General features: G+C 51.8%; 11 protein-coding genes across 11 annotated transcripts; 3 read left to right on the top strand and 8 right to left on the bottom strand.

Moving 5' to 3' along the window:
* Nucleotides 1-182: 182 nt before the first annotated feature.
* APUU_20526S (putative beta-glucosidase) lies at nt 183-3,038 on the bottom strand (the record flags this gene model as incomplete). Its single annotated transcript, XM_041699177.1, has 10 exons — nt 183-1,199; nt 1,256-1,553; nt 1,608-1,823; nt 1,880-1,948; nt 2,001-2,179; nt 2,233-2,340; nt 2,392-2,468; nt 2,527-2,634; nt 2,696-2,788; nt 2,864-3,038. The coding sequence occupies 10 exons, from the start codon at nt 3,036-3,038 to the stop codon at nt 183-185; spliced, it is 2,340 nt and encodes a 779-aa protein (XP_041552288.1).
* A 907-nt stretch (nt 3,039-3,945) lies between these two features.
* Nucleotides 3,946-6,380, bottom strand: APUU_20525S (DUF803 domain membrane protein; the record flags this gene model as incomplete). Its single annotated transcript, XM_041699176.1, has 2 exons — nt 3,946-5,396; nt 5,447-6,380. The coding sequence occupies 2 exons, from the start codon at nt 6,378-6,380 to the stop codon at nt 3,946-3,948; spliced, it is 2,385 nt and encodes a 794-aa protein (XP_041552287.1).
* A 779-nt stretch (nt 6,381-7,159) lies between these two features.
* Nucleotides 7,160-8,953, bottom strand: APUU_20524S (WD40 repeat domain-containing protein; the record flags this gene model as incomplete). Its single annotated transcript, XM_041699175.1, has 1 exon — nt 7,160-8,953. The coding sequence occupies one exon, from the start codon at nt 8,951-8,953 to the stop codon at nt 7,160-7,162; it is 1,794 nt and encodes a 597-aa protein (XP_041552286.1).
* Nucleotides 8,954-10,028: 1,075 nt separating this feature from the next.
* Nucleotides 10,029-11,668, top strand: APUU_20523A (uncharacterized protein; the record flags this gene model as incomplete). The annotated part of the gene is made up of 3 exons (XM_041699173.1): nt 10,029-10,394; nt 10,466-11,467; nt 11,525-11,668. 3 exons carry the CDS (start codon nt 10,029-10,031, stop codon nt 11,666-11,668), a joined length of 1,512 nt encoding a protein of 503 aa, XP_041552285.1.
* A 303-nt stretch (nt 11,669-11,971) lies between these two features.
* On the bottom strand, nt 11,972-13,548 carry RPT2 (proteasome regulatory particle base subunit RPT2; the record flags this gene model as incomplete). The annotated part of the gene is made up of 4 exons (XM_041699172.1): nt 11,972-12,225; nt 12,283-13,348; nt 13,417-13,482; nt 13,546-13,548. The coding sequence occupies 4 exons, from the start codon at nt 13,546-13,548 to the stop codon at nt 11,972-11,974; spliced, it is 1,389 nt and encodes a 462-aa protein (XP_041552284.1).
* A 905-nt stretch (nt 13,549-14,453) lies between these two features.
* On the top strand, nt 14,454-15,303 carry APUU_20521A (E2 ubiquitin-conjugating protein UBC1; the record flags this gene model as incomplete). Its single annotated transcript, XM_041699171.1, has 3 exons — nt 14,454-14,714; nt 14,771-15,075; nt 15,129-15,303. The coding sequence occupies 3 exons, from the start codon at nt 14,454-14,456 to the stop codon at nt 15,301-15,303; spliced, it is 741 nt and encodes a 246-aa protein (XP_041552283.1).
* A 578-nt stretch (nt 15,304-15,881) lies between these two features.
* APUU_20520A (TFIIH complex kinase subunit CCL1) lies at nt 15,882-17,225 on the top strand (the record flags this gene model as incomplete). The annotated part of the gene is made up of 2 exons (XM_041699170.1): nt 15,882-16,217; nt 16,290-17,225. 2 exons carry the CDS (start codon nt 15,882-15,884, stop codon nt 17,223-17,225), a joined length of 1,272 nt encoding a protein of 423 aa, XP_041552282.1.
* Nucleotides 17,226-18,125: 900 nt separating this feature from the next.
* Nucleotides 18,126-20,039, bottom strand: ARB1 (ATP-binding cassette family ATPase ARB1; the record flags this gene model as incomplete). The annotated part of the gene is made up of 2 exons (XM_041699169.1): nt 18,126-19,394; nt 19,479-20,039. 2 exons carry the CDS (start codon nt 20,037-20,039, stop codon nt 18,126-18,128), a joined length of 1,830 nt encoding a protein of 609 aa, XP_041552281.1.
* Nucleotides 20,040-20,724: 685 nt separating this feature from the next.
* On the bottom strand, nt 20,725-21,758 carry APUU_20518S (HPP family protein; the record flags this gene model as incomplete). The annotated part of the gene is made up of 2 exons (XM_041699168.1): nt 20,725-21,321; nt 21,390-21,758. The coding sequence occupies 2 exons, from the start codon at nt 21,756-21,758 to the stop codon at nt 20,725-20,727; spliced, it is 966 nt and encodes a 321-aa protein (XP_041552280.1).
* Nucleotides 21,759-22,765: 1,007 nt separating this feature from the next.
* On the bottom strand, nt 22,766-24,073 carry APUU_20517S (putative NAD binding Rossmann fold oxidoreductase; the record flags this gene model as incomplete). The annotated part of the gene is made up of 5 exons (XM_041699167.1): nt 22,766-22,977; nt 23,035-23,122; nt 23,176-23,579; nt 23,637-23,732; nt 23,791-24,073. The coding sequence occupies 5 exons, from the start codon at nt 24,071-24,073 to the stop codon at nt 22,766-22,768; spliced, it is 1,083 nt and encodes a 360-aa protein (XP_041552279.1).
* Nucleotides 24,074-24,357: 284 nt separating this feature from the next.
* Nucleotides 24,358-25,295, bottom strand: APUU_20516S (O-methyltransferase; the record flags this gene model as incomplete). The annotated part of the gene is made up of 3 exons (XM_041699166.1): nt 24,358-24,390; nt 24,451-25,203; nt 25,257-25,295. 3 exons carry the CDS (start codon nt 25,293-25,295, stop codon nt 24,358-24,360), a joined length of 825 nt encoding a protein of 274 aa, XP_041552278.1.
* Between the last annotated feature and the right edge of the window lie 866 nt (nt 25,296-26,161).

Genomic DNA, 26,161 nt, shown 5'->3' with positions numbered 1-26,161 from the left:
CCACGTGCCACGTTTTATACCCTTTATCAAACATAACGAATGAAATGAGCGATGCTTGACGATTACTAACTGACATTTGATATCCTTTTCTCCATTCATACATATATGTAGGCCTGTATCAGAACGTCTTCACTTAGCAGTAACAATCTCTCTTTTACCACCATACCTGACCACCAAGATAATCACTGCACCCAAAAAGTCGCATTCCCCCGGAAATCCTTCGAACCCCCACCGACAAGAACTGTAAACGCCCCGGGCTCAACCACGTACTTCATCCTCGTATTCCACAGCCCCAGCTCCTTAACCTCAATGTCAATCTCGACAGTCTTCGTCTCCCCCGCAGGCACAACCACCTTCTCAAACCCTTTCAGTTGACGATTCGGCACCACAACCGTCGCAATCTGATCCACGATGTAAACCTGCACGACTTCCGTCCCAACCCGGGCAGTGTCAGTATTCGTGATATCCACGGACACAGTGACTGTGTCTGTGGCAGACACATTAGTCTGCGAGAGCTTCACGTCGCCGTACGTGAAGTTCACGTAACTGAGCCCATATCCGAAGGGATACAACGGCTCAGGGGTACCGAGAACGTATTGGTGCCCGAAGACAAGTGTCCCATTATCCGCTTCATAGCCTGCGTCACCACCGACATCACGCGCGGAGTTGAGATAGTCGTAGTAGATCGGCAGGTCGCCTACATAGTACGGAAACGAGACGGAGAGCTTACCGGACGGGTTATAGTCGCCGAAGAGCACGTCCGCGAGTGCATTCCCGCCTTGTTCGGAGGGGTAGAATTGCTGGACAAGCGCGGAGGCAGAAGACGACACCCAGGGCTCTGTGATTGGTTTGCCGGAGGAGAAGACGACGATGGTTGGCTTGCCTGTGTCGATGATGGCCTTGATGAGGGGTGCTTGGGCGCCGACGAGGGACAGAGAGTTGACGTCGACGTGCTCGCCTGTTGTTGCGTTGAGGCCTTGCCAGAGTTCTTGTTGGTCGCGGGACCAGGTTCCTACGATCACGATGGCGACGTCGGAGTTTTCTGCTGCAGTGATGGCGTCGGCGAAGCCGGATTCATCGTTGCTCCAGGGTTCGCAGCCCCGGGCGTAGTTAATGTTGGCGGAGTCGCCGACGGCGGCTTTGATTCCGTCGAGGGGTGTCACGCCGCGATATTGGCTTTGGGTGACATAGTCGCCATACTAGATCGGGTTGGTTAGTTAAGTACTATGTATGGGTGGTGGTTGGGTTAACGAACGTTCATGCGTCCGTGTGCCATTGGTCCAATGACTGCGATGTCGCCTGTTTTCTTGAGAGGGAGGGAGTTGTTGTGGTTTTCTAGCAGGACGATAGATTCTTTATCTAGCTCCCTGGCCAGGTCAACGGCCTCCTTTGTATGGATCAGGTTATCCCATTCCTCTTTAGGTGCAGCTGGGTATGGGTTCTCGAAGAGCCCTAGGGCAAACTTGGCTCGTAGAACTCTCGCAACTGCGGTATCGACAGTCTCGATATCGAGCTTGCCAGACTCTATGAGCTGAGGAATCGTGTGGAAGTTGCTAATCAGCGTGATCAGTAGGGTTATTACTCGGATTATGCGGGATGGTGCTCACTATGAACCACCGCCCATCTCGACATCGTTCCCGGCGGGAAGGGCTTGGAGAGTTACTGATTCTGAATCAATAGGCGAACTCTCACACAGATGGAAGTTATTGCAAAGTCGGTCTGTGGCTCCAGCATCACTGATCACAAAGTACTCATAACCCCATTCTTCTCGAAGGATTTCGGTGAGTAGATGATAGTCAGCAACAGCAGGGATGCCGTCATATCTAGGACCGGGATATTAGACATTTCCCCGGAATCTTGGGTGGACGTAGGGACTTACGAGTGGTAGGCACTCATAATACTGTAAGCTCCGGCGTCCACAATCGCGCGCTTGAAAGGATGTAACCAACTTGCTCAAAAGTCAACACAACCATCCATATCATCGTTGGTTAGGAACATACGTGGTGCGCAGGTACCGCTCTCCTCCATGAACAGGAGCAGTGTTGATTCCCTGCTCAGGCTGACTGAAGCCAGCGTAATGCTTGACCTGGGCTGAGGCATTATGACTTTGCAATCCCTTGACATATTGATATCCAATTTCGCCAGCAAGGTAGGGATCTTCCGAATAGGTTTCTTCAACCTAAGTAGCATTAGGAACACTCAAGTCGTCTGCAATATAACGGCTTCACTTACACGGCCAAATCGTAGTTCTCGAGCAAGATCAACGACTGGGGCAAAGAGTTGATTAACACCCAGAGCTAGAGCCTCCTGGCTGATGAGCCTTGCCATCTTGTAGATCAACTTTTTCCTGTTAGGAACCGACAGTTGGAGGCACGGCCGATATGAACTTACCTCCCTGTTAAACGAGCACCCGTATGCAATAGGCGAGTTATAGATGGTGGCATTTCTAACCAAAAATCCGTGGATTGCTGCAAGTAAAACGAGATGTCAGCACACCTCTTGCTGGTTTAATGTACACCTACCCACCTTCAGTCTGCACAAACGCGGGTATCCCGAGAGTCGTGTTTTCCACAAGGTAATCTTGCGCGCGTTTGACATTGGTTGCAATCCAATCCCACTCAACAGGATAGCCGACTGGAAGAGAAAAAGATATCAGCAATTTTACTGTTGAATATTAAACCAATCATTTGCATACCGTAGAACATGCCCGCCCTTTCCTTCATATTCCATTCCAGCCCAGTGTAATTGAACGCCCCAGTTTCCTCATCCATCCAATTTGTGATATCACCTAGGGAACGTCAGTCGCAGCCCTTAATCACAGGCCAATGTCACCAATCGTAGACAGCTTCAGATCTTAACGAACCTTGTACTAATTGCGCTGTTTTATCCTCGATAGTCATTCGACCTAGTAGGTCCGACACCCGGTCCTCAATTGAAGCATTTGGATCCTTGTATATCGGTGATGAGTCCTTTGCAACCGTCAAGCCAGCGCAAAGGTGAAGGAGCAGTAAGCCCCTCGAAATGAGAATTGACAACATCGTTTTGTAGCTTTCACCAGCTTGCGACAGCTAGAGACAGGCACTGCCGTATCTTTCTGACGTTTGATCTGTGCCTCCGGAGGAATTACGAGGTGAGCTCCAACCGGGACCCGGCACTGTTTTTATTCCTACCGCGAGCCCCGGCTCGCTAACCAAGTAATAAATAACCTGGCAGCTGCCGAGCCCTAGCTAGAAGCATGCAGGATTAGCGAAGAGATAAAAGTAGGGAAATAGGGAAAAGAGAACAAATTAGAACTCGAATGGCGTGTGTGGGGAAGCAGTGGCATTGCCATGACCATCTCGTCACTCAGTCACTCACCTCCTTGGAATGAATCGGAGGCCAAGGCTAGGGAATATTATGATCCCACGCATCTCGGAGATGACCCCGGGCCTGGATAGTGGAAAGGCCGGCGAGGATGAAGATTGATGAGGGAGCTGGTCAATTGGAGACAATACTGGGCTGGAGTGGGTAGAGGAGAATGCCGGCGGAGAGAGCAGAAATGACGGATAAATGCAGCTGCGGAGATGAAGAGGGGTTGACATTAATGTGAGGGATGCAGTTCAGGTAGAAAGACCTGACTCTGAATGGCGTAAGGATCCCCCAGATGGATATTGAGTGCAAGATGCAGTATTGTTTTTTCCACCTATCGAAAGTCTGCGGTAAAATAGCAGCTGCAACCACCGTACCATGTATCAGGGATTACTCTTGGTAGATTTTACGGAGGATCGCAGGCGAAAATAAGTGTCAAGTTGAGCTTCTCTAATTACAAATAGAATATGCGTAGTGAATATGGTATAGACAATGGTATCAAGCCGACGCCATGAGTTGAGACACACCAACAATGTTCAAACGAAATAATATGTACGGGGAATGCTGGAATACGACAGCAGTTAGTACTTGGGTAGATCAAGCCTGTGTACTGGATGAAGCACCTCCACCCCCAGACTCTGGGTGGTCATCCTCGCCCGGGGTCCTCTCAGCAACCTGGGTTTCACTGGGCTCCTCCTGGTTCTCTTTTCGTTTCTGCAGGACGCCACCCAGCCACGGTACACTCCTCCTCCAAGAATCGCTCAAACCGCGCAGACGCGAAATCGTCGTGACATCGTCCGAATGGTTGCGGGCAATTTCTCCACCATCGAGACCAGGCGTGGAATGTCCTGTGCTGACAGGAGCGGTGATGAGGCCGTCTGAAGGGTCCGGTGGAGCGGTGGCTGTAGAGGAACGAGGTGCTCCGTCCCAAAGAGCAGCATCCGGGTCCTGGTTGACCTCCTCACCCGCACCGTTACCGTCCCTTAAGATATTATCAAGGACAGATGCACTCGGATTCTTCTTGCGACCGCGCAGCCTCGGCGTTTTTCGTTCTTTCGCAGGGCTTATTTCATTGCGGCGGATTGAGTCGGCAACCACGGCGCTGAATCCGCCAGATAGGGTGGAAAACAAGGGACCAGGGGAAAAGTGCGCAGAAATGGAGTTTCGCGGTCTCCGCGGCGGTGTCTGTGGAACAGTGTTGTTTCGGGAGTTGCTTACTGAGCCATCTACTGCACCAGTGCTATCCGCATCGGGGGCAGGGGGAAACCGAAGAAGCACAGTGGAGCTGGCTGCTTTTTGCACGGACTGTTTCGGTGGGGTGACTGGCCGTTCAGTCTCCGGATCAGACGCCGTCCGCTCAAAAGTCTCGGCCCAGGGGTTCCTTAGTAAAGACGAAGGCTGAGAAGAAGTCCCTGGAGAAGGTTCCGCCAGAGAATCAGCAGCTATCGAGCCAGCCGGCGAGGGGGATGTGGCGGATAAGCCCGCTCGTGGGGTATCCTGGTTATCGCCGAGGTCTTCGAGGCCCGTACTAAGAAGTGACCCTGAAGGTGACTGGAGAGGGCCGTCTAGAAGATCGGGGCTTCTAGGTCGCGGCCTGTTCTTCGTTTGAGCTTGCAGGGGAGGGGACAGATCAAGTCGGTCCTGATACCGCTCGCCAGGCAGAAGCCCGATAGCTTCTTCCTCATCTGTAGAACAGGAGGACTCGTCGTCGGCACGAACACGACCGCTAGTGATAAAGTATACACCCAGAAAGGTGAGAAGACATCCGCCCACAAATTTTCCGGCGCGAGATGGCGTGTAGGCGTCGAAATCTTGGTATAGGACGGCGCTACCGATGATCACAGATAGGGTGAAAAGGACAAATTGGGTGGGAATGACCTGCGTAGAATCAAACCGCTGCAAGGCCCTATTGATGTACCTTATCTGCATCAGGGCGCTGAAGACAAGTACGAAAGCCAACAGGTAGGTAACTGGGAATGTGATAACATGCCACAAGGTAAATGATAGCAGAGAAGAAACTCCTTTTGTCGAAAGAGCAGTATATCCACCTATGCACAGTTAGCAACCATTCTAAGATGTTTTTTAAAGAATATCATACCAAATAACCCAACTAGCCCAACATCTATCAGAATTGACCGCGATCCATATTTGCCGCTTGCCCACATGAGGACAACGATAAGCACAGCAGTGATGCCCAAGTAGAGTTCAAATTCCCAGCGCGTAATCATCACCCAGATATCATGAGGTCCGATTTTCTCTTCTGATGATTTCGCGCTGAGAACAACCACCACCGCCCCAGCGATGGCGACAATAACACCCCAAAAATCCCTCTTCCGGAACTTTTCCTTCAGCAGGAATGGCGCAATAACACAGTTCGAGATCAAAGCCACAACTCCCAAAGGCGAAACAATCGAAGCCGGAGCAAAACCATACGCCATGAAATTTCCAGTTTCGCCGAGAGTCATCAGAATTATTCCCGCCCACCAATATGGGGAGCGCAGATAAGACTTCCGTGTCCCTTGCGGTGAGCCATTCTCGGGCTGCACAGTCCTCTCTGACACTGTAGAATCCTGTAATCGGTCTTCCTGAATCGAATCATCGTCTCGGTACCGTCCGGAGCGACCTGAAGGATTATCCTCGTAGCGTTCCCCCGAAACCTGTCTATCTTCGTCGACGGCGCCGTAGGAACTCCCTGAGATCCCCCGTCGATGAGTCCGCTTCCAACTCAGCCCCTGTTGTTGCTTCTCGTGTTCCCATTCCTTCTCTATCCGAATATGAGCGTAGCGCTGGATATTAAGGGCTAACGAGATCAACACGTTCCCGGCCAGGGCAGTGATGATTCCGATCAGCGACGCCCACTCGTACTCCTTGTCCCCTTTATCACCGTGATCGTGTCCAAGCTCCGAGTGTAAGGACGGTAGAGAGTGCGGCGGCAACGTGGGGCTTGGAAAGCGCGTTGGTGTCGAAGCAATGGTAGTAGCGAGAGTCGCGAGCAGGCCAGCTGCCAGAGGGTACTCTTGCGTAGAGTCCATTTGTGTTTATAAAAGGCAAAATAACTATGAAATGAGGTAGATAGGAAAGGAATGAAAGACCCGGCCGTCGCTTCTCGCAATATCCGCCGCCCCCGGAATACCGGAAAACACGGCGTTCAAGCGCGTCAGGAAGGTCGAATTCTCTCTTTAACCCTGCGGTGTATTCAGGGTCTGGGCGGGTTTAGGGATGGTGCTCATGCTGAAGAGGGAGTCTGCATCGTGCGCCCCTGAAGCTGCTGGAACCCGAGGTTCAAGGTGACGGTCTGAAAGGGTTGTCGGAGGTCAGGGATCTCGTCAAGAAAATAAAGAACCCGCGGAATACCGAGCGGCGATGGAAAGTTGGACTGAGGATGGCTGGTTGAAGAGGAGTTGGAGGAAAAGAGATCAACGGTCGCAGGTGCGGAGTTCAGGTTAGTCTGCCAGGTTGAACACTAGGCGGGCCCATCGTATACTCTGCTGGTAGCGCTGCGGAGAGCGAACTTGTAAGTTTAGGGGCACAACCTCTGATGATTCCTGTCCTTATTATTAGCTCAGTTACTGTCCAAGCGTGGTCCAAGCTATCCATCTGTACGGTGTTGGCTACACTGCCTGCTGCTGTCCGCGCCTCAACGTCATTAGGCATACGCGATGCCTTGCATGTTGACCGTCTTACAGTTGGTTACCTGGTCCTTCCCCCCTCACGTTTAGTATCGTCGCTAAGATAAAAAGCCGTACAGGCAAATCGTAAAAGTACATTTCTGAAGTCATTATCTATTTTTTTGAATGCTGTAAAAAGCGTGTCAATGCCGCGCCTTCTTCCTATCCGGCTCCGGTTCTTCATCATCACTGAGATCGCGATAAATTGGTGTAGGCTGCGTTTCCTCCCATGCCTTGGTGAAGATCGGGTCCTTTTTGGCTTTTTCAGCGTATTTTAGCAGCGCCTCCCGGGGATCTTCATCACGCATAGAGCTAAGCGGGATATTTTCCCGAATATGTTTTTCGTCTGGTTGCGATTTTGCGAACGGGGTTTGCACCGGCAGGTGAGGCCGTCGGGGGTCTCTTGATCGGCCCGAAGCCGTTAATCCAATCGTAGGGTGCCGTGCAGACCAAGTAGCAGAGCTATAATGTGGAACGCCGTTCGATCCGACAACCACCGAATCTCCCGAAATACCCTGTGCGAGATTCATGGTAAGGGCTGGGTCATCGTCGATGTGGCGGCGCTTGGGTGCCTTGGACATAACCAGGGCGGCACCCTTGCTAGACATGTTCGGGTTATATAAAACGTGCGTTTCCGCATTTGCGGAACCGGTGAGGATTTGATTCAACTTCTCATGCCATTGAACCGTGATCAACGGGGATCCAGGCGTAACTGGTGTAACTAGTTCAGGCCTCAGTGTAGCGGGATTCAAGATGTGTAAGTGGCCGGTCTCTGAGCCAGTTACAACACTCGCTGAGGTAGGAGAGAAGATGATGTTTGAAGTCGGGAATCGGGAAGAGCTGGATGGGTGGGCAACAGTCGTAATTGGCTGTTTGAACTTCCTCGTATCCCACAATTTGATGGTGTCGTCTCCGCCCTTGGTAATGACGAGTCTCCCATCGGAACTGATATCGATTCCACTGGTCCAGGTATCCTTGGTATGGGCATTCCTGACCTCAGCGCTTGGTCGTGTATAAGGTCCATTCCCACTCCACATCATCAAGCTTCCGTCCAGGGCAGCCGCAACAAGGACATCCGCACCACCCTGTTTAGGTGAACCCCAAGCGACTGCAGTCATTTTGCTCCGACCAGCGGATCCAGCAGCCCTAGACTTGTGCATGATCACCTCCTTCTGCGACCTTCCAACATTGGCATCCCATATCCGCACTGTGCTATCCGTTCCTGCGGTCGCGCACAGATTCTCATCAGTTGGAGACCATACACCGCTCGTCACCTCCGATACGTGTCCCTTGGTGTTATGCATGTCCCTCAGGTACATATCACCCTTCACAAACTCGGTGACACTGTCACCATCGCGATTCAATATCCTCGGTTGTGGCGTAGCAGAGACGACCAGAACGTAGGCCGGGGAAATGGGGTTGAAAGCTGCATAATGCACGGCATGCGTTTCTTGTGCTGCCGACTGCTTCTTTGCGGAGGGGTCGACGGACTTGAAGGAGCGGATTGTTGAAGGAGTCATGGAGGCAAAATCGTGAAGTTTTAATGTACAGTCTGTGGAACCGGATATTAATCGGGATCCTGCCGGGTCAACGGTAATGGTGGTAACTGCGCGCTCATGCGTTTTCATGACAAGCTCGTGCGATACCGGGAACTCGTCCTCGTCGTCGGAATCGGAGTCGGAATCGTCTGAATCGTCTGATCTGTCGCTACCCCTGTCTCCCGGAGCTGCAGGCCCTACATCATCCTCATCGCTATCAGACTTCGCATCGGCACCAACACCGCCGTCTGTGATCGACTTTGCCTTCTCATCGCTGGCGTCCGGCTTGGTGGCACGTTTCGTCTGGTCGATTTGGGCGCTGACATCCGTTTTCTTCTCCTGCTTTCCAAAGCTCGTTGGAAAGAACTTCTTGAACGCTTCCTCGTCGAACCCATCCATAGTTAATGATCTGTAGCTGCGCACCTTGCCAGTTCGACGCAGGTTGAGAGAGAGAGCTTTATCGCGGCGTTCAGTTAGTTTGTCAAGTTTCGCGTGTTTGCCGCGTTTGCACTTCTTTATCGTAGATTAGTAATCAGTACCTCTCCCGTACTTGAACACAAAGCTTGGCATTTTAGGCTCAAAATATTCATTCTCCGGAATCATTCTCCTGCTTTGAGGCGACTGGCGAGAAAAAAAATCTAGCGAAGATTTACAATGGCTTGATTTGCTAGGTGTCTGTTCAACTTGTTCAACCTGTACAATACCACCCCGAGCTGTGTCAAGGTCTCGACTCAGTAACCGTCCAGAAAGCTTAACAGGACTTGGCCTGGAGGCGCCTCTATTTACATCGAGAACACAACCGCACAGACTTGGTTGTATATTATTGAGGACAGCGGAAATGCCCCGTCTTACATATTTGACGGGACTTAGGGGAGTTAGAAACCTGTCTCCGTCCACCAAGAACTCAAGCACTGGCCATTGTTCCCAAAAAGTCCCCACAGCTCGCCAGCTATCTGAGCTAGCAAAAATGATAGAGCATTGTAGATGATGTCACGTTGCCGAGCGGCAAATGCGAAAGCTGTTAGCAACTGCCGAGCGAGATCCCGAGAAGCCACCGTGGGGATACAGCAAGCGGTAGGGGATACCTGAGGATGGCTCCAGCTTCCGGGGCCTCATCCCGGGGCCTGTTCGGGGCCAGTCCCGAGCTTCCAATAGCTTAATCTCGGCACCGAAATGTCTGGTCGGCAACTGCTCCAATGACCGACCTCGACTATACAAATGATGTGCAAGTGCGGCCTCAGTCCGCTGTGGAAGTCCCACTCCCCGGTCAGAGCTAGCATACCCCGGCGACGGCCCCATGGGCTCGTGGAGTTGAATCCGAACTATGGATGTCCCCAGTCTCCAGATTCAATGGTCTCTAGATATCTTTTATACTCGATGGCTGCTTTGTTGAATGGTCTTGCCTTTTTTGTCTATAAGTTTTCAATTAGCTTTACCTCCTAACCCTAACCCGGCCGCGGCTGTTATCCTTAAAATGGCCTACGACTTCGCAGAAAATAATGCCACCGATAGCTCCAGGACGAGTGACGACCTCAAAGGGTCTGGCTCTGATTCTTTACATATGGAAACTATAGGAACTCTCGAGCACTCTGGGAACCTAGAGGCCATCCAAACGGTGTCTACAGGCGGACATTTCCCCAAAGACAGAACATGGGATAATGAGTCCCCCTATAACCCCAGCAACTGGCCCCATTGGAAGAAGAACGCGCAGATCTGGATGGTTTCTTTTCATTCGATGATGGGCACATTCATGGCAGCTGGCATTGTCCCTGCCTATGATATCTTTGCGGAAACATATGGCATTGCGGTGCAGGATGCAAGCTACCTGACATCACTCCAGGTATATATGGCACAACACCAAACCTATGCTGTATCAATAGTTCATTCTACTCACTCTTTGCTCTCCTCCAGATCCTCCTACTCGGTGTATCCCCGCTAGTCTGGAACCCAGTCACCGCAATCTACGGCCGGTACCCCGTCTCCCTCCTTTCAGTCTTCGGCAGCATGATCTGCAACATCGGTGGCGCTCGATGCCGCTCCTACGGCGGCCAAATGGCCACGCGGGTTCTCACAGCCATCCTCATCTCGCCCACAATCGGCAACGGCAGCGGCGTCATCGCCGAGCTCGCAGAGCCCGAGCATCGCGGCAAGAAACTCGGTTGGTGGACGCTCCTCACCACCCTAGGCGTTGCCGTAGGGCCCTTCCTCATGGGCTTCGTGACCAAGCATATCGGTGCCGACTGGATCTTCTGGATCTTCGCCATTGTCAACTTCGCCCAGCTCGTGCTGTACATCGCCATCGGCGACGAAACAATCTATAACCCGCACCACGAGCGCAAGATCACCGGGTTCTGGGGCAAGTTCGTTCCAAGGAAGATTTCCTCTCATTCTCTGAAGGTGAAGGATATCTTCCTCCCCTTTACGTTGGTGCAGTATCCGCGCGTGGCTATTGCATCCTTTGCACTCGCCATCTGCTTCGCCTACGCCAACGTCGCAATCAGCGTCGAAATGCCCTCCATATTCGGCGGCAAGTTCGGCTTCGACGCGCAGCAGATCGGGCTGCAGTTCATCCCTGTCATTATTGGGTGCGTGCTGGGTGAACAGCTCAGCGGGCCCATGTGTGATTGGTTCCTAGGCCGGGTGCGCAAGGCCAAGGGGGATTCCTGCCCTGCTGACCGGTTGTGGCTTGCGTATATTGCCTTTGGCACTGTCATTGCGGGCCTCTTGACCTGGGGGTTCCAGCTGGAGAAGGCGAAAAGCTGGAACGTCACGCCGCTTGTTGGTGTTGCTATTGCGAGTTTTGGGAACCAGATGCAGACGACCATTTTGACGACTTTTGCTGTTGAAAGTAAACGGGAGCGTGCGAGTCAGGTTGGTGTTTTTGTTAATGTTTGTCGGCAGGTTTACTGTTTTGTAAGTTTACTATCATGGGATGTATTACTCGAACATTTCACTAACTTGGTTCAACAGGTCGGGCCGTTCTACTTCACGCCCATGTTCGACACGCTGGGGCTAGCTGTGTCCGCTGGGATATTTGTGGCAATTATCGGTGGCTGCTCTCTGATTCCGATCATGGCAATCCAGTTTGTTGCTACTCGCGCTGATCGGCCTTGAGTTATGGATGAGCACGGATCCTGGACGATATAGATGGACAGATAGACTATATATAAACGAGAAGCTTCCTCAGTGATTATCAAGATTGCCAATCTCAAGCTCAACAAGCACATTACGTATGCGGGCGAAAGTATAGGCGCCTTTACGTCTTTCCTCGCATAGTTCTGGGATGGTAATGCCATGATTTCACTAGAATTATATGAGAAAATGGAGGTAAATTGAATGTCAGATTAGAATACACAAGTTTCTATGGCTAAGGTGACAACGCTAGTGAAGTAGCGCACCACCAATGGCCATGTGCATCTACAAGTACAATCCTTCCACGGGTCCGCCATCCTGCTTCGTCTTCATGATACGCTCGCGAGCCGCGCGGAAGTCGTCCATCTGCACCCTCATGCGGCGCTCTCTCAGCGCCATCAGACCGGCTTCTGTGCAAATAGCGCGGATATCGGCACCGGAGAGATCGTCCTTCTGGCTGATGAACTCGTCAAGGTCGACATCGTCTCCGAGGGACATCTTCGAGGTGTGGAGAGTGAAGATCTTCTTCTTTGTGTTTTCTGATGTCGGTTAGCACCCTGACTACATTTGACAAAATTTAAAGAAAAAAAACTTACGGTCGGGGCTCTCGAACAGGATCTTGCGGTCAATACGTCCAGGACGAATTAAAGCAGGGTCGAGAGTTTCGATCTTGTTTGTGGCCATAACAACCTTGACATCTCCGCGGTCATCGAATCCATCCAACTGGTTAAGAAGCTCAAGCATGGTTCGCTGAATTTCTCGTTCACCACCGGAGGTTGATTCGTAACGCTTCGTACCAATAGCATCAATTTCATCAATGAAGACAATTGATGGGGAATGCTCCGCGGCCACCGTGAAGATCTGACGCACCAGACGGGGTCCGTCTCCAAGGTACTTTTGGATCAACTCACTTCCAACAATACGCAAGAATGTGGCACTGGTCTGGTTCGCAACGGCCTTGGCCAGTAGTGTTTTTCCAGTTCCGGGCGCTCCGTAAAGAATGACGCCCTTTGGCGGTTTGATACCCATCTCCTCGTACAGCTCGGGGTGAAGAAGCGGCAACTCGACAGATTCTCGGACTTCCTGAATTTGTGATTCGAGACCACCAATATCGGCGTAAGATTCGGTTGGCGCCTTGTCAAGCTTCATCACCGAAACCAGCGGATCTGACTCCTCTGTCAACACACCAACAACCGAAACTGACTTGTGGTGTAGTAGAATGCTGGCACCGGGCTCAAGCAGGTCCTTGTCGACAAACGACATGATGGACACGTAGTATTCCGGGCCGGTCGCACTCGATACAATCGCGTGGTCGTCATCAATCAACTCTTCCAAGTTGCCGACACCCATCGGGCTCCCTCTCATATCATCGACACGCCCGCGCTCATCGGCATTTCTGTCCGTGATATCGACATCTCCGCCGCTGGCAGCCGGTAGCACAGACACCTTGGCTTTCCGTAGCCGCTCCATGTTTTCAACGTACTCTTCCTCCAGTAGTAGGTGGTCGTGGACACGCTGCATTCGAAGATACCGGAGTTTACATCGTGACGTGGGGTAAATGTCTGGTAGCTTGGATGCAGTGCTGGGACCGGCGGCCTTGCGCTTCTTACGACCGATGCGAGTGGTAGGTGGTGGTGGTGGCTCGTACTTAGGCTTGTCCTTCTTCAAAAGCAAATTATTATTAGTAACCGTTTGCAGAGTCATCGCTAACAAAACAAAAAATCTCCTACCTTGTTATCCTTGTCGTCCTTGCCATCGCCCCTGGGGCCTCCGCCGATGTTTGACTGCTGGTTACCCTATACGTTTTCATGCTTGTCAGATGGGAGAAACAAGGCGAGAGAAGCGCGACAGAAACTAACCATAGTCCGGAGGTATTGAAATGCGATAGATTAACAAGCTTTAGAGAAGAACAGCGATGCACAGGTGTATGTTAGGAAAGGGAAGGGATGGAAACGGGAGGAGGATGACAGAATGGAGCTTGATAGCAGCTTGAGGTCAGTTGGGAGCTGTTGCTGTTGTCGCCTTCGTCAGGCCTTGGCATTGATTACGTGATGGTATGCACGTGACCCCGTCGTCAAAACAGCCTTGTACAAACTACGAACCACCAAACAACAAATGACCCGGCGGTTAATTGGGGCCCAGTAGAATCAGGCTACGTAGTTGCAAAGTGAGGCGCGCGATCTAATCCCTGGCTGTAGATAATGATCCTGGTGGCTGAGGCAGAGCTGGGCGGTCGAGTCACTGCTCGACCTATCAAAGAGTGCACCGCCGAGTAAATGGTGTCGTGCTGTGCAGTGGTGGCTCAGTCGGTGGTCATGGATGGCTCGGAAAGGAAGGAAGAAAGGTTTTGGTGACCAACACCTAAATACTCATCATCCTCCTGCATCCTTCCATCCTCGCTTGAGACGCTTCGCACCGTTTCTTCGTACGTAGTCGCCCCATTGTACCTACCGGTACATGACATCTTACTGGTCTAAACTCCATCCATCTCCGTCGTGGGCCCCTCAGCTTCCCCTCCAACTAGGTAGCCTGCGTGAGGCTCTTTCGAAACCCAAGGCGCTCCGAGTCATATCTCCAGCGTTCTTTTACACGTAATCCCCGGTGACTCTTCTTCCAAGGTGATTCTTCATCGTCTCTCTCTTTCTTATCCTGCCACTGCGAAGATTACTCCGAGTTCTCTCGAGGCTAACCACAGCTTCCTAGGCTATTAGCTCCGCACTTCCCCTCTAGCTGTCTGTCGCGTTTATCTCGTGCATTATTCACACCAATGGCGTCCAACCGAACTCGCCGTATCACAAAGGAGATCGCCGATATTCGTGCAGACACCCACTCCCAAATCACCGCAGAGCCCGTGGGGGACGATGACGATGTCACGAACCTCCGCGGTACCTTTCCGGGCCCTCCTGGGACACCGTATGAGGGTGGGACATACAAAATCGACATCAAGATACCCACCGAATATCCGTTCCGACCGCCTGTAATGAAGTTCCTGACAAAGGTTTGGCATCCAAATGTCAGCAGTCAAACGGTTAGTTTCCTAGACCTGAGCCTTTGACGGCCTCTTCTCATGCCTCTATCCGTTAGGGTGCTATTTGTCTCGATACTCTGTCATCCGCCTGGTCCCCCATCCTCACCATCAAGGCTGCCCTCCTCTCACTGCAGTCTCTCCTCAGCACGCCAGAGCCCAAGGATCCGCAGGATGCCGAGGTCGCGTCTATGTTGCTTCGGAACCCCAAAGAGTTCGATCGTGTTGCGCGAGAGTGGGCTGTTCAACACGCAGGAGCGCCCAGAAAAGCGGCCGGAGAAGGTAGCGGTGGTGCTACTACTGAATCCTTACGGCAGTTGGAGCAGAAGGAGAAGGAGGACAGAGACAAAGAAGATTTATCCAAGTAACTTTTGGCAAACCCATCAAATGAAGTCCGTCGCTGACATATTTTACTAGATACGACGGGTACAACAGGCAACTGATTGATCGATTTGTTCATATGGGTTTCGATGTGGATCAGGTTGTGTCAGCTTTCAACTACTACGGTATTGACCGCAATGGCGGCGAGGACTATGAATTGGAGGAAGCCTACATGGGCGATGTAACCGCTCGACTCCTCGGCGAGCCCTAAGCGCTACGCGCGTCTGAGTCGAACGTGAATTTGTTTGTTATAGGTGGACTTGATGACGAGCACGGTGCCTGGCGAATTCGTTTCATTGTTTTGGCTTGTTTATTTGCTCGTTCTCCGGGGTTTGGGACATGATTTATCAGATATGTTATAGCAGTCAACCCATACACGGACCATTTTGCATATCGACGATTCCATCAGCTTGTCTCCTTCAAATTTAGTTGTCTTAAATTGACTCTAATTGCTAGTCATACCTGACTAGGGAATTATTATTATTCTACCTTTTTGTTCATCGAGTAATTCGTAGTTCAGTTCACTGGGGCACCTGCAGATCGGCGGGATTTGCCAAATTGGGAATCTGTATCGATAAGCACGTGGATCCCTTAAGGCTTCGACAGCTCCCACTCACTTTCGACCTCAACTTCGATTCCAACAGCATATTTTCACCCAACGATGGATAAATGAGACACCAAAGCTCGTCTAACGAGTAGATTCTTCGTGTATTCGCCATAACCTCTATATATCCGATTAAAACCGCCCTCAACCAGAATCGCACAAGCTCATCTCATTTTCCAGCCACGATGATCGAAGACGACTTTTATCGCACCTCGTCGCAGTTCCGCCTTTGGTCCTTCACAGAGGATTCATTGCGATCAGTTAGGCAAAATACGAATAGTCTTGCAAGTGATCGATTACGGGTTGCGCTACGAAGGGCGCGTGAAGCAAAGCAATCTGCCAACTCGTCCGCTGCGGGCACACCCAATCCGAATGGCAGCGATGCAGACAGCAAGGGTGGGGAGGAGAAAGATATCGAGTGTTTGACGCCGGAGGAAGAGCAGGATCTAGTGCGGTATTTCTGCGAACAGATCGTACAGCTGGGGGAGAGCTATAAACCTCCGCTGCCGACGATAGTGAAGGTATGAAACCTTTACAGGAGTTGCTCCAAATAGTTTACCGGAAATATTGCTGATGAAATTCATGTTTGCAAGGCCACTGCGATTCAATATCTCCGACGCTTCTATCTTACGAACTCACCCATGACCTACCACCCTAAAACGATAATGCCATGCGCTCTGTTCATCGCTACTAAAACCGACAACTCCTACATGTCACTGCGGCGATTCGCTGACGGAGTCCCCGGCGACACCTCAGCGGAGGACATTATTACCCCGGAATTCCTGGTCATGCAAAGTCTCCGCTTCACCTTCGATGTCCGACACCCCTTCCGCGGGTTGGAAGGTGGAATCATGGAACTGAACGCCATCTCAGAAGGCCTGGGCGAACCGGCACCTCACCTACCGCAACAAACACCAGAATCCCTTCGTCAAGCCATATCGTCCCTCCCTCAACCCCCGAATAACCCGCCACCGTCCTCAATATCAGACCGCCTCGCCCGAGCCTACCACAACACCCGCGAGATCCTGAAATCCGCCGCCCAAATGACAGACGCCTATTTCCTCTACACCCCGTCCCAGATATGGCTGTCCGCACTCTCCCTCGCCGACCAACCTCTCGCAGAATTCTACCTCGATACAAAACTCCCAAACCCACCAGACACGGCCGACCCACTCCACCAACTTCGCGCCAAACTCTTCAAAACCCTAACTGCCTGCTCCTCTCTCCTCCGATCCTATAAGCCAATTGCATCAGACCCAGAACAGAAAAAGGTCATGCGTCGTATCGGCAAAAAGTTATATCACTGCCAAAATCCAGAAAAGGTGAACCTCGCCGGTCAAAAGCGGATTCCGGCTGCGGCGGCGGCCGCATCATCAGCAGCAGCAGCGTCTGCGAGTGATCCCGCAACTCCGGATAGCGAGATGGAGCGGTTAGCCAAGAAGCGGAAATTAGAAGGGGAGGAGAAGGCGCAGGATATTTTTGGCGGGGATTTGGTTATGGAGAGGACGAAGGAGAAGCAGGGACAGTAAACCCTTCTAGAACCATCCTCGAAGCAGACGAAAAATAAATTTCTTGTCTTTTCTTTCCTTTTCTTTTATATTTTGTATAACAAGATACATTTAGTTCGGATTTTATTTAGCTTTTCAGGAATAACAAACGAGTTGCACGAGATTACCTTATTTCGGTCCATTGCTCAGCAGGGGAGTGCATTTGTTGAGATTTGTACGCAGGCCAAATATCCTTTAGCTACTAAGCATTTAATACTTCGCGGGTAATACTCTAATTTGTGGCTGTAGCCTAGTTTGCCTAGACAAGGAGAATGTCCTTTGAAATCACTGAAATGATCATTCCGTTAACTCCAGATTGCTTTTTGTCTGCTTCAATAACCTTCAAACCTCGTAACTAAGCACCAGCCAAGGGCAGTATCCAAAAAAACCCGAAGCAAGACATATAACTACATATCAAATACAGATACTAAAGAATGCTTGTTCACTGACACAAAATGCCGAGGCAAAAAGGAGTCAATTCAACCCTCCAATGCTGAAGTCTAGATAGATAAACGGGAGGATGGAATGAGGTATGAAGCACAGGCCATCTAAACAACTAAAGAGCACCCCAATAGGAAATAAAGTAAAATAGATAAAGAAAAATGAGGCAGATATCTCCATCCTGACGCGAAAAACAAAATTTAGGGAACTTAAAGTTCCCCTATGGTTAATTTAAACCTAAGGTATCCATCCTATCAATCCAACCGGGACGGTTCGTCACTCCCGTGGCTGACAGAAACTAGAACAGAACGGATTGAACTGAATTGACAAAATAAACATCAAACAAGAAACTTTTCCTCTTCTCCCACGTTGTATCATGATCTAGCATGCCAGTCGTTAAAGAGAAAAAAACGGTATTCGCGGCGCCCGTGCGGTTCACGTTTAGACAGCACCCTCGGAAATCATCTTCTTGCGGAGGTGGTTCTTGTATTCACCAATGCTGCCGTCCCAGCGGCGGACGGTCTTGTGCTCGCAGACCATGATGTCCTTGGCGATCTTGTCCAGGAGTCGGAAATCGTGAGACACGACAACGACACCACCGGAGAAGGCGTTGATGGCGTCTGCCAGACTGTCGATAGTTGGAATATCGAGACCGTTGGTAGGTTCGTCAAGGAGGAGCATGTTGGGGGATTCGATGGCAAGGAGGGCGAACACGATACGACTCTTCTGACCTTCGGACAGGGTACCCATCAGAGCAGTCTGAGACTCACCAGAGAGACCGTAGCGGCCGAGCTGTTGACGCCAGTACTGGAAGTCCTGACTCTTCTCGGGGAATCGGTCACGGACGAACTCAAGAGACGACTTGGTAAGGTCGAGCTGTTCAGCGGAGTGCTGACTGTACATGCCGAGCTTCAAGTGAGTGTGACGGCTGACACGGCCACCGATGGTGGAAAGCTTTCCAGTCATGAGACGCAAAAGGGTTGATTTACCAACACCGTTGGGACCGACAAGGGCAGTTCGGGAGTCCATGTCGACACCAAAGTCGAGGTGCTCGTAGAGGGTATCCTCCCAGTTACCAGAGTAGGAGAAAGAAACGTCATCGAAAGAGAGGACGGGAGGGGGGAGCTTGTCGACATCGGCGAAGCGGAAACTGAAGACTCGGTCGGGGATGACAGGCTGGATGAAACCGTCTGCCTCCATCTTGTCGAGGATCTTCTGGCGAGACTTGGCCTGTCGCACCAAGTTGGCGTAGGTACCAGCAGAGGCGATGAACTTCTTGATGTGCTGGATTTCTTCCTGTTGCTTGTTGTAGGCCTTCATCTGGTTTGTCTCCTGTTCGGCACGGGTCTTGTGGTAAGAGTCGTAGTTACCACCATAATACATCAGTTGCTGCCCACGCATGTCAATCATGTTTGTGCAGACACCGTTGATGAAATCCTGGGAGTGAGAAACAAGGACAAGAGTACGCTCCCACTTCTTGAGGTATTCTTCCAACCACACACACGCTTCGAGATCCAAGTGAGCAGTGGGGTCATCAAGAAGAAGCAGAGATGGCTTGACGAAGAGGGCCTTGGCAAGGGCCACACGCATACGCCAACCACCAGACATGTCCTTGGTCTTCTTGTGAATTGTCGTCTTGTTGAAACCAAGACCAGTCAAGATGAGAGAAGCACGGGTGTGGAATGTGGAGGGGTCCATTTTGTCCATACGCTGTCAAACGTTAGCAAGAATTCACATTTCAATCAACCAAAAAAAAAAAAAAAGGAAAAGCCATGGGGTGGAAAAAAAACGTACATCATACAGATCCTCAAGGATAGGGCTATCAGGACCCTCCTTCTCAAGAATCTCCTCGGCCTGCTTCTCCATACGGTCAAGCTGGTTCTGAGCCTCCGTAACAACCCACTCAAGCGCCCCCAATTCACTAGGCGGGGCACCCTCATTCAGGAGATAGATATCAATGTGTTCAGGGATCGGGAACTCGCGAGCATCGATAGACTTGAGCAGGGTAGACTTTCCGCAACCGTTCTCTCCAAGCAGACCGTATCTCCGACCGAAGTTAAGCTCGAGGGTCGAGTCCGTGATGAGGACCTTTCCGTGGAACACAAGCGAGGTGGAGGTGACTTTTGCGTCGCGCGACGAGGGCATGGACGAGAGCACACCGGTGGTGACACGGTCCGACAGACCGTGCTTGTCCATCTGGGCTGTGAGCTTCTCGACTTCTCTCATCTTGGCGTCGGTGGTGGCGGGTTGGTCTTCAGCACCGGACTCGACGGGCGTGTCGTTCTTGCTGCCCTTCTTGCCCTTCTTCTCATCGCCACGCTTGGCCATGCGGGCGGCTTTGGATGCGGACACCATCTTGGCTGTGTTGTGTTGAGATGGTCGGTAAGGGAGGGGTATATAGGCGAGGAAGGGAGGTTGAGGGGGGCCTGGAGGGGGAAAGCCTGACGTGAGGACGAGGTGAAGGAGGGAAAAAATGAGAGGGTGGACCAGAAATAAAAATAGCGGGGGGGCGAGCCTTCCTTTGCTAAGGTGGGGGGGAGGTTCTTAAAAAGCCCTTATCGATAGACCTGCTGGGAAACCAACAGGCGGCAGAAAGAGATCGAAGGGCGAATAGTCTCGGTGGATGACTAGCCGGCAGTCAACGATCGCTGGAAGATGAATTGCCTCTGGATGAAGATGAAGGGAAAGAGGACGACAAAAATAATCAGAGATTGCACCCAAGGCTGATTGTGGTGGGAGTCGGAGCCTGAAAGACGCGGCCAAAAACCTTGACTGTGGGCCGCCAAGGGCCATTCCATTGGCCAAACGACGTCATTCGAGACCTGGCGTGGCGGGGCTTAGCCCGATCGGGCACTGACAGTCACGTGAAATCCTTCTCGACCAATGTATGACTAATTACCGCCTTTCTATTGATCTTGTACTCGGAACAAGTCGGTCGAAGCGAAATGTTTTATTCATGTATTATATATATACTAATAAGTATGTATGAGTATGTACTAAGTGTCTAGGTATAATGTCTAGCTCATAGCCCGATGGCCATTTACTCCTTCATCCGCTCACTAATCCTTTCCAAAACCTCCTTCTCATCCGCATTCAGCCAGAGGTTGTCAGACCACTCAACCTTCCCAGGCCGAATAATGACCTGCATGTCTTCCGAGTAGTCATCAGACTCCGACGACCCAAATTCATTCTCTGGCTTGACCTCCGGCGCGCTCTCAATATCCTGCGACTCTTTCGGCTGCATCTTCGCCCTGCCAACGTGGTGAGGCGTCCACCAATACACAGGGAACCGGCGCTGGATGTTATTAAGTATCAGCGCCACCGTCAACATCAGAGCAACCCCCAGCAACATGATCGGGATCAGCCACCAGCCCACGTCGTGGAGTTCCGTGGCGGCGAGTAGCGCAGTCGCCCCGGCCGGCGGGTGAACCGTATTCGTAAGAACCATCAGCGTCGTGGTGATAGCACAAGAGAGGGATCCGGCAAGCTCGGGTTTATTCTGCGCGCTAGGGTTCAAGGCAAACAGCTTCGCAATTGCAACCCCGATGACACTCGCGATCAGTTGGCTAAATAATGCATTTCGAGGCTGAGCAAAGGGCGACTCGACGGCGCAGAACTCCAGCACGGCTGCTGCACCCTGTAAACTTGTTAGCAAACAACTAGATCTAGTCCCTGGTCAGGCAAGGTCGTGTCAGATCAACATACAAAAGAGCCCACAATAAGCGGCGCATTATGGTTCTGAAAAGCGGGAACATGAAGCGAAACCTCCGCAACGAGCAGCACGCCACAGAAAACACCAATGAGGGACCAGAAGGCAATGACGAGATTCCCCATCGCCTTCTGCGGATGCTCCCCTCTATACCCCAGGAAATGAGAGACGGGGCGCGGCATCCAGTGCCATGGCGGCGGTGGAACAAACGGGTTCAGCACGGAATCGATGTCGAAGTGCCACCGCGAGAAGTCGATGCTGCGGCGGCGGTGATGGCCATGGTTATGGCTATGGCTAGATGAGCGGCGGGAAGAATGTGAATGTGTGCGCGCGGCGCCACCGGTTGGCGTCGCATCCGCCGTCATGTTTAGGCGCCTTGCTTTGCTGGCTTATAGGTGCATATGTTGGTATGGTGTAAAAAGAAAAAATGGTCACTGTGAGGTTTCAACGTTTCGAGGCTTCCTCGGGTCGATGCTCTCGAGCAAGCACTGGTTGGAACGGTCCAAGTGGTAAACCTCACAACTAGACAAGTCGAGAAAGAGCGAGAATATAAGGATCGAGGAGCGAGCGACAGCACACGCCACCAAAACACCAAGAGGAGCAGCGGAGCAAGGGAGAGAACGTGCCTGAGCAATGCTGTAAGGCGTGGTCAGAAGCGGGACTATATATCCACCAGGCTGAAGAATAAAGACGGGCCAAGCCTTACCCCAGACTAAAAGTCTCACCCTCCGAACGAAAAGCAACGGAACAAAAAGCGAAGTGTGTCAGGTCATCAGGTCATGGTCGTCTCAAGGGAGATCTGAGAGAGAGCGACAAGCCCTGTTTTGAGGCATGACAAGGACAGCTCCAAGCCGTATTTCACCCGTCAGAGCCGTGTCTCCGCGGAGAGCGGAGAGAGGAATTGTCAGCAGCGAGAAAAGGGCGAGAATTACAGGCACGGAGACGCTCAGTTCGCAATTGTCGCAACAATGAAGCGCGCATCCTTTCGTGGCTCTTCCACTCATATAGTTTGTGTTGGGTAACAGAAATCCGCAATTGGCTTAGCTTGCGGACCGCCGGAGATCCTTGTACGTAATTGGTATTTTATTACAATGAGGTCATGTATTTTTGCCCTATGCGTGTCTTAGTATTATGATATTCAGATATAGAGTGCTGATGCAGCAACAAGTTTCGTGAACAAGTCTCGATTCCTCAGGTTCTTTATGCAGACGTTGAACTATTTTGATTTATACCCTATTGGGGATTTACCTTTTGCAGATCGTCTGCAGCTCGACCACGAGTCGGGACCCGAGCCAACCCCGAGTATACTCCGGCCTCCGCATGAGGTATTTGTATACTCCTCACTCACTCCGCACTCCCCACGCGACTCCAACTAGAAGTCCAAAGTCTTCCCTTGCTTGGAGCTCTCCTGGACCACCTCAATCAGCCGAATAACCTCCGCGGCCTCATCTCCGCTAGCAGGGAGTTCGCCTTCGCCTCCCAGAGCCCGGGCCATCTTCCGGTAGTATTCGGACCAGGTGGGTGGTTCCACTGTGGGAGTGATTTCGCGGACGGGCTTGCCATCTTGAATAGTGGTGAGGGTACCTATAACAACATCAGCTTAACATTTGCAGCGCGCATATTCAGTGCAACTGAGCTTACCGTATCTCTCACTTGGCTCTCTGCCATAACCACTGTCGCTAGGCTTCACGCCAGCCTTGAGCTGGTCCTCTTGAATATCGAGATAGAACTGTCCTATGTTAACTCATATGTCCTGACTATTTGAACGAGAAGAAGACCTACCTTCTTAAAGCTCCCCTTCTCACCCCTCACCCAGAACCTCAACTGTTCTTCCTCGGGGCTCACAACACCAGCCTTCGCCGTAACGAGTAACCCGTTGTTATAGTGCAGCAGCACGGTAAACGAATCCTCATAACCGGAAGTGTTGACTTCGCGCTGCGTGCCAACAAAGCCCGTCACCCGGTTCGGCTTGCCGAGCAGATGTACTGCCTGGTCTAGCAAGTGGGATCCGAGATCGTGGATCGCGCTACCACCGGGAACAACCTTGTTCTTCCACTTCGAGACAGTAGGCGCGGGCTCCTCGGGACGGTGGCGGTCAAAGTGGGATTCGAATTCGACGACGCGGCCAAGAGCGCCGGTCTTGACGAGCTTGGAGAGGGTGACGAAGTCGGCGTCCCACCGGCGGTCTAGGTCAGGTTAGCAGGTCACCCAGAGGACAGCACAGTCGTCAGATGACTACATACTCTGGTAAACGGCGAGGAACTTGTTTTGCTTCTTTGCGATGGCGACGAGGTCGGCAGCTTCCTTGTAGGTCGGGGTAAACGGTTTCTCGCAGACAACTTCCGGCCATTAGCAAGAAGTCCTATGAAGCCTTCATCTTGGTGCCCGTGGACTCACCGTGCTTTCCATTTTCCAGCGCCAACTTGGACAGGGAGTAGTGTAGCTCAGGCGCGGTGGTGATGACGACTACATCGACGGCGGAATCCTGGACTAGCTCCTCCGCACTCCGGTAGGACTTGATCCCGGGGTGGTCCTTCTCGGCATCATCATCGGGCCTGGGGGTGCGCTGGACAACAGCATACAGCTTGAACTGAGGAACTTCCTGGATAAAAGGGATATGGAAAGTTTTGGCGCTGAAGCCGTAGCCGACGACTCCGACGTTCCAGGTCTTGGAGGCCATGGTGGGGTAATATACAGGTGAGGGGAACACGGAAAAAGGTGGGATAGATGCGAGAAGAACAGAAGCGGGGAGGATAGACTAGATTATATAGGGACAATTGGCAATTGCGATAGAGATTTTTCAATTATATTTCTAAGCAGAATGCAAGAATAACGGCTTGAAGCTGGAAACAGAGGCGTGGGGGGGAAGCGAGGAAGGTCCTGGCGACGGCAACTTTGGCTCAGCGGGGCCGGCGACTGGTTTCCGGCGGCCTGACAGCATCCCCGTTCTCTGCTTTCACTTCCTCAACCAACACACCGCGTCACCTCAATCGCATCCTACCCAATTAGCCACTATCCACGGTAAAAAAAGGAGGGGGAAGGGAAAAGGAAACTTACGTGATACCCTTCCGGCTGTCTCAACACGCTCTCATACACCAGATTCGGGTTGCCGAGAATCTCAAACTTCGGCGCATTCTCGTTCCCCATATACGCCTCGCTCGTCCTCTCCGAGAACCCCTCGGTCGTATAACTCGTCACCGGCCCCTTCTCTGCCTCTGCCCGCTTCTTCTCCACCGAAGCCCTCACATACTCCAGATACGGCGGGTTCCCAGGGTGAATCACATTATCTGCGGCAATTACTGACACCCCGGGCACAATCAGCCCGAGCTGCTCGCACAGTTTCAAGTCTAGCGTGTATGCCGGCTTGTAGTGGTCGATGAACAGCAGCTCGATCTGCTTTACCTCACCGGTGTCAAACAGCTGATGCAGGAGCACATCACTCCGGCCAACAAGGATCTGCACGAACCCATTCAACCCTGCAAGTTCAACAAGTTTGTTCGCGATATTCGCGAACTCAGCATTAAGCTCGAGACTGTAGTAGCGTGAGCCGCCGTTGCGGCGGACGGCGTCACCGTACAGGATGGCGGAGTAGCCGACGTAGCAACCGAGTTCGATCATGGTGTGTGGTTTGCGCTCGTTGATGAGGTCGGTGACGATAGGGCCTTTCTCGGGCCCGACGGTCATGAAGGCGTAGGTTTGCGAGAACTCGTCGATCAAGTCGAGGACGGCTTGCGGATTGCCGCGGACGGAGTCAATGTTTGGTTGGTTGAGGATGAAGTGCAGGAGTTTGAGCTCGCGGCCCTCCTCTCTCTGGTGCTGTTAGTTCTGTGCAGTTTGCAGAAGAGAAGCTGGACTGGACATACAGAGAGCTGGGAGCGCTGTCGGGTCTGTCTGTCTGACATGGTGAGTACTGTAGTGGCTTTGGAACTTCGAGATAGGTTGAAAGTTGTACCATCCGAGTATCAAGAGGGGAGACCTCGTTTAAATACATCCTTTGCTCAAGCGCATATCACCGAGAGGGCTGGCAGAAATGACGTTATTCGGACATGGAAAGAATTCCGCTACGAGCCCCGGATCGCATAAGCCAGCCAGATTCTTCGGGCCAGTGAATTGTTCTCGTCCGCCATCCATCGGCTCGAGTGGAGAGCCCAGCGCTACAACTCGAAGTCCCTGTGATCGGATGCGGTAGATAGCCCCGAGAATCGGAGGAGAATACCAAGACAACAACCTACTGCGAACCCGAGTCTCGGAGATAATCATTGCATGCGAATCGCTGGGTCTCGGTACTTCGATGTTCGTGACTCACTCGGAGTTAGTATCGGCTCCGACTAGGCGATATCAAGGTTTCGCATGCTGGATACTGCCTGGAGAAGCCAAAGTGTGAGTTGTATGGCTACAGGGGGTTATTGGATCCCTCGTACCGTCCTACGACCAGCTCACGAGTGAACCCGGTGGCATGGTCGACTCGACGGGGGGAGTCAAATCCTGGACAGGAACAGCTCGGACTTAAGAAGCTGCATGCTTGATAAGATTATCTGATCGCACATGGCCAGCCCAGCCCATGAAATAACTTATGGAAGTAGACTGTCCATTTTTATTTCTGTATCTCGGACTCTTGCATAAATTATAGTAAAGACAGACCTACATCGATGTGACATACCGATGTTCAACCGTATATATGCACTCAAATAGATCTCGCTGCCAATTTGCCCGAAGGTCGGTTGAATGCAGTGTTAATGAACCCCGCATCCCCCACAAAATTGATCTT

The sequence above is a fragment of the Aspergillus puulaauensis genome, chromosome 2, assembly GCF_016861865.1.
Source record: "Aspergillus puulaauensis MK2 DNA, chromosome 2, nearly complete sequence".
NCBI classification, from domain to species: domain Eukaryota; kingdom Fungi; phylum Ascomycota; class Eurotiomycetes; order Eurotiales; family Aspergillaceae; genus Aspergillus; species Aspergillus puulaauensis.
Note: the sequence above shows the minus strand (reverse complement) of the source record. Positions and strands in the feature narration are given on the sequence as shown.